This window comes from Pan troglodytes, chromosome 15 (assembly GCF_028858775.2).
Source record: "Pan troglodytes isolate AG18354 chromosome 15, NHGRI_mPanTro3-v2.0_pri, whole genome shotgun sequence".
In the NCBI taxonomy this organism is placed as follows: Eukaryota; Metazoa; Chordata; class Mammalia; order Primates; family Hominidae; genus Pan; species Pan troglodytes.
In genome coordinates, this window is record NC_072413.2 from 62,559,574 (window position 1) to 62,569,590 (window position 10,017).

The 10,017-nt window shown below is 43.2% G+C and overlaps 1 protein-coding gene across 4 annotated transcripts in view; it reads left to right on the forward strand.

Moving 5' to 3' along the window:
* The window catches only part of PPP1R36 (protein phosphatase 1 regulatory subunit 36), a 39,497-nt gene extending 30,305 nt beyond the window's left edge, over positions 1 to 9,192 (forward strand). For all 4 annotated transcript variants that reach the window (XM_016926224.3, XM_510003.7, XM_016926223.3 and 1 more), the window contains 4 exons: positions 6,635 to 6,677; positions 6,992 to 7,170; positions 7,901 to 8,092; positions 8,960 to 9,192. In XM_016926224.3, coding sequence (XP_016781713.1) covers positions 6,635 to 6,677; positions 6,992 to 7,170; positions 7,901 to 8,092; positions 8,960 to 9,146 — 601 coding nt within the window. In that variant the 3' untranslated portion in view covers positions 9,147 to 9,192. The remainder of the gene's footprint in view (positions 1 to 6,634; positions 6,678 to 6,991; positions 7,171 to 7,900; positions 8,093 to 8,959) is intronic.
* Positions 9,193 to 10,017: the final 825 nt, after the last annotated feature.

The following is a 10,017-nucleotide window of genomic DNA, read 5'->3' on the forward strand; positions in this document are numbered from 1 at the left end:
AGCCACCTGGGAGGCTGAGGTGGGAGAACTGCTTGAGCCAGGGAGGTTGAGGCTGCAATGTGTCATGATTGTGCTACTGCACTCCAACCTGGTGACAGAACAACACCCTGCCTCAAAAAAATTTTTTTTAAATTTCTCATACTTAATGTTTAATCTTTAAAAACACATATACATTGCAAACCAATGTTGGGATAAAAAGCAAACTATAAACAATTACACCATAATTAGAGAATTTATAATATTTTTTAGTTCTCGGCATAGAGCCTCCACTGAAGTAATTATACTTTTTCCAAGGCAATTTTTACACAAACCTTTAAAGGAACACATATGTTTGAAAGTAGATGATGGCCTCTGGTTAGCACTAGCTCATTTCCAGATGGTGCTGGTCATTTTTCCACTGTATGTGACATAACCCATGTTTCCTCTGCCTGCTGGATAGCAGTTTATAGAAGAATGAGCGCAGATCTCACCACCCACGTAACAAATTCCATACAGGCCAAACGCTGAAAAAAGGACATAAAAGACAGACTGGAACAGGTTTTTGCCATGATTCAGAAGTTTATATTGTTCTTTTGGTGGCTTTTATGCAGGAGAAGATGAGGACAGTGTTTTTGCCGGTTATAAGTGATTAACTCATTTTAACATTCCACTTCTTTCCGATTTCAGTAAGCTAATATTTTCATGTGTATTTTCTGACTTTTCTCTTTCATATATGTGTTACCGAAGTGAACTGGGGTCCGCTTGCCTGATGCAGTCAGGTGAAACATCCACACCGTGGTTTGTAATATCAGGAGAAAGGAGGGTATTTATTTGCAGGTTGCCAAGCAAGTAGAATCAGGCAGCTCTCGCTTAAGGCCTGACCTCTCTGATGGCTTGTAAGCAAGGGTTTTTAAAGGCAGGAGTACATTTTAGGAAGGCAGAAGTTACAGGCAAAGTTGTAAATCAATACATAGAGGTTATATATTGGTTTGGACTAAAAAGGCAGGATATTTTGAAGCAGGGCCTTACAGGTCATAAGCAGATTCCAAGATTTTCTGATTTGGTTAAGGTAGAACAGCTTTGTTTAAAAAACTTGGGGTCTGCAGAAAGATGTGTTAGGTCTGGCTCATATACAGGACTTCTAGGCCTCTCAGGAAGAACTTTAGAACAATGAATGCAGTTAGAGTTCAGTCCTCAGTCTCCCCTTATCTGAGGTCTACATGCCAGTGGACCCATTTGGTGGGGGTCTGAGTTTCTGAAAAACAACGCAGGGACATATGTTAAAATGTTATTTTTACTTTATATAGGGAACCAAACATCTTGTGACTCTAACTTCCTTGGCTGTCTTTTAAGCTACTGTTATCTTCTTATCAAGTTGCTCATTTACTTCTCAGGGCTAGCTAGGTGCCTGGAATTTCCCTTACAGGAACTCAAGGCTTTCCTTTATTTCCATGTTTGGGGGTGGGGGTGGGGTGGTAGATCCCTAAGTGTGGGGGGGTGGTCCCTGTTTTGTCTCATGTGCACACTTAATATTTGACTACAACACATTATGCTGTGTATCTCTATGATTAAAGATTTTAGTAGAACCAGCAGTTTGGGTGCTGTTAATTTAGTGCTTTCATGTCTCTGAGAAGTAGAAGGATGTGCCTTTAAATGTCTGAGGAACCCTGACATCCTGAAAGCTTTGGCAGAATTTTGATGAACATGTTCAGTAAAAGTTCTCTGTGTTTTCCAAGTTAGATATGAAAACCTCCTTGGTGGCAGGCACATGCCATAGTTAGATCTCTTTGGTGATGGCCAATGCTAGCTCCACCCCCACCTCTATGCTAGTATTTATACCTTCTTCCACTGTTCTCAGCGCAGCTGTCACTTGATGGGCAACCAGAGAGGCTAGCGGTGGGGCTGACGGGGAAAAAGGGAGTCTTTTTGAAACTCAGGTGTGTAAATTATCCCTAAGCCCTATTCCTCTACCCTTACCCCCAGTCACATGCACCAAAGCCTCTTTCCCCTCCCCTAAAATACATCCCTTTGACACTCTTGTATAGAGCAGGCCTTGACCTTCTTTTAAACCTGATTTCACCTAGAGCAGCAGGGGGCAAGTGGGGGAGCACAACTTTTTTTTCTCCCTAGCCCAGAACCCTGGGTCTAGACTTTGTTTCCCTTTAGGAATGACAAATCATAAAATATACTTTCCTCATTTTGATTTGGAGCCAAGAGTCTAAGGTAGCAAGAAGGAATAAGAGAGCATCATAACAGGCCACTAAAATTCTCTAGATTTACTACCAGGCTGGCTTTCCCCTCTTTCCTTTGGGTTGTGTCCTCAAACATGGAATGCATGGTGTCTGTGCTGACCAGCATGGTGGCCACTTGCCACATGCGGCTGTTGAGCACTTTGAAATGTAGATAGTCCAAATTGAAACATACTATAAGTGAAAAATAAGCACTGTACACAGAAAGTCTAAATATGAATAAAACATCTCAATACTTTAGAAATATTGCTTGTATATTGAAATGATAATATTTTTGGGGTTTGGATAAAATATATTATTAAAATTAGCTTCACTTGTTTCTCTTCACTGTGGCTACTAGAAAATTTAAAATTACATTTATGGCTTGCATTATATTTCCACGGATTGTATTGTTTAAACCCCATTTCTATTTGCAGACGATTCTGGGAGGCTTAAATTTTGTTATTTTAATTTTTTAAAATTTAATTTAATTTATTTTTATTTTTTATTTTTTTTTGAGATAGGGTCTCACTTTGCCACCCAGGCTAGAGTGCAGTGGCACTATCTTGGCTCACTGCAGCCTCAACTTCCTGTTCTCAAGCGATCCTCCCACCTGGCCCCATAAGTAGCTGGGACTACAAGGTGTGTGCCACCACTCCCAGCTATATATATATATAGATTTTTTTTTGTATTTTTGTAGAGATCGCGTTTTGCCATCTTGCCCAGGCTGGTCTTGAACTCCTGAGCTCAAGCGATCTGCCTGCCTTGGCTTTCCAAAGCGCTAGAATTACAGGTGTGAGCCACCATGCCAGGCCAATTTTGTTATTTTATAATCAATAAATTTTTAAATTTATAATCAATTTATTTTAAGTATATGTACTTAATATAAAAATTATAAAATACCAAAATAGACAGGAAAACGACTCAAAATATACCAGCCAGAAGTAAATTTGTAGAGCTTTTAACTATGAAGTCCCCAAATGTATTCACTGTATGCACCCATTTCCTGGACGCATTTCTATTTCATATGCAGGGCTAAATCAGAATGGCAAGAAGAAACCCATGACATTCTGTACTTAATTTTTGCAGTATGGGTTACATCAGTTTGCTTTGGGCATTAAGAGAGAAAGAGTTAGGCCGGGCGCTGTGGCTCACGCCTGTAACCCCAGCACTTTAGGAGGCCGACACAGGCGGATCACCTGAGGTCAGGAGTTTGAGACAGCCATGACCAACACGGAGAAACCCCATCTCTACTAAAAATACAAAATTAGCCAGGCGTGGTTGCGCATGTCTGTAATCCCAGCTACTCGGGAGGCTGAGGCAGGAGAATCGTTTGAACCCGGGAGGCAGAGGTTGCGGTGAGCCAAGATAGTGCCATTGCACTCCAGACTAGACAAGAGTGAAACTCCATCTCAAAAAAAAAAAAAAAAAAAGAGAGAGAAAGAGTTCCAGTGTGTATGGCAACTTGAGGGAAAGTGGAAAGAGGTTCATGTTACCTCCTCTTTTTTTTTTTTTTTTGAGATGGAATCTTGCTCTGTCGCCCAGGCTGGAGTGCAGTGACGTGATCTTGGCTCACTGCAACCTCCGCCTCCTGGGTTCAAGCAATTCTCCCTGACTCAGCCTCCCGAGTAGCTGGGATTACAGGCACCTGCCACCACGCCCGGCTAATTTTTGTATTTTTAGTAGAGATGGTGTTTCGCCATGTTGGCCAGGCTGGTCTTGAACTCCTGACCTCAGGTGATCCGCCTGCCTTAGCATCCCAAAGTGCTGGGATTACAGGCGTGAGCCACTGCGCCCAGCCTTACCTTCTCTTCTAATGTCTAAAAAAAGAACCCAGAAAGAAAAGGAAAGAAAGTGTGTTTCCTGGGCAATCACTCTTATTTCAAAACCATGCTAAGATGGTGCTGGTTTGCCTTGTGCTGATGTGAGCTCTGCTCTAGATCTCCCAGAATACAAGCTGACTTTATTCCCAAAACAGACTTTGGCTAGTTTTCTTGCTTCAGCTTGGCAGGTGTTCATGGTCTCTGGTTTCAGCTGGCAGAAGATTTACAGTTAGTTATGGAAGAGGAGCTTTGAAAGGGCGGAAATTTCACATCAGCACACCCCTCAGGTGGAGGCCTCAGGTGGCACAGAGAAGAAATGCTGAGGCTTGCTCTGAAAAGTTTCCCCTGAGCTCTGTTGTTCAGTACGTTTATCTGCAAACTATTTTAAAGAAAAAAGCTTATTCTCCTCACAGTCCAGTTATGAGGACAGACGTGGGTATCTGACAGGCCTGAGTTTTAGTACAGGATCTGTCCCTAATTAGATATATGTCTTTGGACTTAAGTCTCAACTTTAGTTTCCTCAGTTGAGAAGTGGGAATAATAATGTTGACTATACCATAGGGATGTTATGAAGACCAGATATGATAATACATGTAAAGGGCTTAGCGTGGTGCAGGATGTTATGAAGACTAGATAGGATCATACATGTAAAGGGCTTAGTGCAGTACCCGGCACATAGTCCATACTTAGTCCATGTTCACTCTAATTGCTATTGCCGTAGTTCTTTATTGAAGACTTGCACATGAAGAAACCAATATATAATGAAGAGAGTCTGTAGGAGGGGAGGGGCAGGCCCCAGTAACCACCTCTTTGGCCTCATCCCCCAAGTGGAGGGCTAGTTTGGGCCCATTCAGACCAGGAAGTCCCTGTGAGAAGGCCGAAGGTCCTGTGAGGTTTGGGTCATCTTTCCCAGACTGTGGGAGTTCAGGATGGTTCTGGAGAGCCTGGTACCAAGGGCAATCCTCAGAGTCACAGTTCCTCCAAGGAAGGCCCCAACAAAAGCAGAAGCAGGCCGGGCACCTTGGCTCACGCCTGTCATCCTAGCACTTTGGGAGGGTGAGGTGGGTGGATAGCTTGAGCTCAGGAGTTCGAGACCAGCCTGGCCAACATGGTGAAACCCCATCTCTACAAAAAATACAAAAATTAGCTGGTCATGTTGGTGTGTGCCTGTAGTCCCAGCTACTTGGGAGGCTGAGGTGGGAGGATCACCTAAGCCTGGGGAGGTCAGGGCTGCCGTGAGCCATGATCATGCTACTGTGCTCCAGCCTGGGTGACAGAATGAGACCCTGTCTCAAAAAAAAAAAAAAAAAAAAAATTAGCCAGTGTGGTGGTGTATACTTGTCGTCCCAGCTTCTTGTGAGGCTGAGGTGGGTACCAGGCTCTCCAGAACCATCCTGAACTCCTACAGTCTGGTGGGAGGATTGGGAGGTGGGAGGATTGCTTGAGCCCAGAAGGTCAAGGCTATAGTGAGCTATGATCACACTACTGCACTCCAGCCCTGTCTTAAAAAAGAAGCAAAACCAGGATCAGCCTTGAAGTGTCCAGGGTCTGGCCTTGGCCGCTGTGACTGATCAAGTGACTGCAGGTGCATAACCCCCTCAGTCAACTCTCAAGGGCTCCCCAGACCAGGCCTGGTTTCCTAGGCTGGGAGTCAGAATCAGAATTGTTAGGAGGGGAGGCCATGTTCACTAACTGCGCCCATGCCAGTATAGTATTCTTTTTTTTTCTTTTTGAGATGGAGTCTTGCTCTGTTGCCCAGGCTGGAGTGCAGTGGCACAATCTCGGCTTACTGCAACTTCTACCTCCCGGGTTCAAGCAATTCTCCTGCCTCAGCCTCCCGAGTAGCTGGGATTAGAGGCGCCCGCCACCACACCCAGCTAATTTTTGTACTTTTAGTAGAGCTAATTTTTGTACTTTTAGTACTTTAACAGCGTCACCATGTTGGCCAGGCTGGTCTGAAACTCCTGGCCTCAAGTGATCCACGCACCTCGGCCTCCCAAAGTGCTGAGATTACAGGCGTAAGCCACTGCATCTTGCCAAGTATAGTATTCTTAACATTGAATTTGTGTTGCAAGGACTCCTGGGAAGAGAGAAGACTCAGGTTTGTCCATGCCCATCAGAAGGAGGAGCACACTGCTGTTCTCAGTCTATTGGTTGTTTTGGCATAGATCTTTGTGGATTTTGTTTCTGTTTCTTTTTGTACCCAATAGCCATAACTATTGTTTGCTAATTCTTTTCCTTTTCTTTATTGCAGACTTACCCTCTAGTTCTCTGCTTCCTCTTTACCACCTTTCCACTCTCCTTACCTCCCCAACACTCAAATTACCAGAAGCCTTTGGAAGAATACATTTCCTCACTGGTTTGTTTACCCCAAATTTATATTGATTAACTTTTTACCATTCTAGGAGTTTTGATCTGGGTAACGTAGGAGGTTGAATAAGAAAGTATTGAGACTCTTTATCAATGCCTTTTGATAGCATTTGTGTAGCTGAAAATAATCTTGGGGCCAAGATAATGACCCTAACTTTAGAGAAAGATAAGGACTAGTACCCTGAAAGACTGAACTTCCCTCTCAACCTATAGTTGTGACTTGTTATATTACAGGGAGAAAATATCAGATACACAGAAAGACTGGAAGTTCTTTGAGGTGAGTCACTTATGTTTTGGTGCTTTTTGATATGAAACAATATATACCAACAACCAATGGCCATTTGTCAGGCACTTATTTTTAGTGAATATCCTTTCTAAAAGATGGTGCTAACAAGCTATATGCTATACCTTAAATTGTTGGTCTGATTTTCCTCATGCAAACGTGAGTATGTGTATAATTTTTCATTGTTTCAGGAATATTGGGAAATTGGGTCATCTGGGTTTGTGTCTGCTTAGCTGTGTTATACAGACAGGTAAGAGTTTTCCATTTCACAGCTAAGGATCGTGATTCTTGTCTATTTTTTGTTGTAGTCCTTTTACACTTTCTGTACATATGTGGCTTGGATTGTCTTCCGACGTCAACACTTGACAGAGATTGAAGAAGAAGTAGGGAGACTCTTTCGTACCAATATGTTCAACATTCCTCGCAGGAGGCGTGAAGATGAGGAATCAGGAGGGGAAAAGAAACGCATGACTTTTGTTCAGTTCAGGTATGACCTTTTGACTTTCCTATGCTCAGGGGTATTTCTTTTCTTCCTTTCCTTTCTTTTCTTCCTTTCCTTTCTTTTCTTTTCTTTTTTCTCCTCTTCTTTTTTTTTTTTTTTTTTTTTTTTGAGACAGAGTCTTGCTCTATTGCTGAGGCTGGAGTGCAGTGGCACAAGCTCGGCTCACTGCAACGTCCGACTCCTGGGTTCAGCCTCCCGAGTAGCTAGGATTACAGACATGCACCACCACGCCTAGCTAATTTTTTGTATTTTTAGTAGAGACGGAGTTTCACCATGTTGGTCAAGCTGATCTCGAACTCCTAACCTCAGCTGATTCACACGCCTCAGCCTCCCAAAGTGCTGGGATTACAGGCATGAGCCACCATGCCCAGCCTCCTCTTTTTTTTTTCAGACAGGATCTCATTCCGTCACCTAGGCTGGAAGGCAGTGGCATGATCACAGCTCACTGCAGCCTCAACCTCCCAGGCTCAAGTGATCCTCCTGTAGCTAGGACTGCAGGCATGCTGTCTCACCTGGCTACTTTTTTAAATTTTTTGTAGAGACGGGGGTCTTGCTATGTTGCCCAGGCTGGTCTCAAACCCCTGGGCTCAAGTGATCCTCCCGCCTTGATCTCCCAAAGGGTTGGGATTACAGGCATGAGCCACTGCACCTGGCCTCAAGAACATTTCTAGAAAACAGGGTGATATGACCTAAATGTCACCTTCCTCCCCGACAGGAGAATGATGGCAAAACGCCCAGCAATTAAAAAAGCCATCAACATGCGTTCTCCAGTCATGTCTACTCTGCTGCCATCTCTCAGAGAAAAAGCTCAAAACGTCTTTGAGAAAAAGTATCATCAAGTAGACGTCAGATTCCCAGCCGAGATGCAAAAGCATGTGGGAACTCTGGACTCTGTGCCCATGCCAGTGTAAGTGGCTTGGCAAGAGAAGCATGAGTGCCTTGAGGTGGCATCCCAGGTGGGGCTGGAAGGGGCAGGGGCCCAGGCACCATGCCTCTGCCAGGGAATCGAGCCATGATGACAGCCCCCATTTTCTTACTTCTGCCCTGCTCCCCTCCTAGTTTCCTTTCTAGAGAATCTTGAGGTACACCCATCTAGACCAGAAAAACAATTGCTAGAAAGTGGTGCTAGACTCCAAATAGTTCTAGTTTGGAGGAGTGAGTAACTGATTTTTTTTTTTTTTTTTTTTTTTTTTTTTTTTTGAGACGGAGTCCCTCTCTTGTTGCCCAGGCTGGAGTGCAATGGCACAATCTCGGCTCACTTCAACCTCTGCCTCCCGAGTTCAAGTGATTCTCCTGCCTCAGCCTCCTGAGTAGCTGGGATTATAGGCATGAGCCACCACGCCCGGCTAGTTTTGTATTTTTAGTAGAGATGGGGTTTCTCCATGTTGGTCAGGCTGGTCTCAAACTCCCAGCCTCAGGTGATCTGCCCGCCTTGGCCTCCCAAAGTGCTGGGATTACAGGTGTGAGCCACCGCGCCCAGCCTGTAACTGAATTTTTTTAAGGCTGAGGTTTTTCTATTAGTAGAATCACCTTTGAGAAATGTGGGAAGCGCTAGTACAAAGTCTTGCTAAGGATTTACTTTTGGACTCATATATAAGACTACAGTGGTAGTTCATGGAAACAGGGAAAGTTTTTAAAAAGAGAGAAAGAGTATATCTTAGCTTTAGTGTACATACACACGCACATACATACACACAACCACAATCACAGTCGCAACCCTGCACGTCAGTCTTTGGCCTCATCACTTCAGCTATCCCAATAATTCTTTTCACAGAGTTGGCATCTTGGGGGAGCCTCGATGTCTATTCAACCCACATACGCTTCACCCCCTTGATCCAGAAGAAAACACAAAATCATTTGGGAGACATCCTTCCTTGATGGAAAACAATAACATGAGGATTCAGGATACACTGGACTTGGTCATGAAAACACTGTCCTCTCATACATCATGCCCTAAGTAACCTGGTACATTCCATATCTCAAGTAAACTACTTTGACTTTATAGAAGATGGTTATTCGTTATTATTATTAAGCTTTTAAAATTTTTCAAATTATCTGGTTAAAAGTTGAACAGCAGACAAAGAATTCCTGAAAGCTCTTGAAAAGCTCATTTTCCTATTTTTAGTAGTTTGCTTTGTTTATGTATTTATTTGAGCTCTATGTGACTACTAAGAGTAATGTATTAGAACATTTAGTCAGTGCTGTAGTTTACTAGTGAAGAACCATGCTGTTTATTCATTTCTCGAATTTTTTTTTTTTTTTTTTTTTTGAGACAGAGTCTTACTCTATAGCCCAGGCTGGAGAGCAGTGATGTGATCTCGGCTCACTGCAGCCTCCACCTTGGTCAAGCAATTTTCCTGCTTTAGCCTGAGTAGCTGTGATTACAGGCGTGCGCCACCACGCCTGGCTAATTTTTTTGTATTTTTAGTAGAGATGGGGTTTCACGATGTTGGCCAGGCTGGTCTCCAACTCCTGACCTCAAACGTTCCGCCTACCTTGGCCTCCCAAAGTGCTGGGGTTACAGGTGTGAGCCACTGCACCCGGCCTTGTTTATTCATTTCTAAGTTCATTTTTGCCTTATGAGATGTCTTCTTTGGTACATGTGAAAACAGAACTTCATAATCAAAAAAGGCACATTAAGACTTTTTAACTTTAATCTCCTTCTATGACTATATTATTATTGTTATTACTGGCCTTGGGATATAAAGTATATCAGATTCATTTAGAAGCCTTTTAACATTCATTCTTTCATTTATTCATTTAACAACAAATATATATTAAGCCCCTATTCCATCCAGAGCCGTGTACTAGGTTATGTAGAAAAAAAAGATG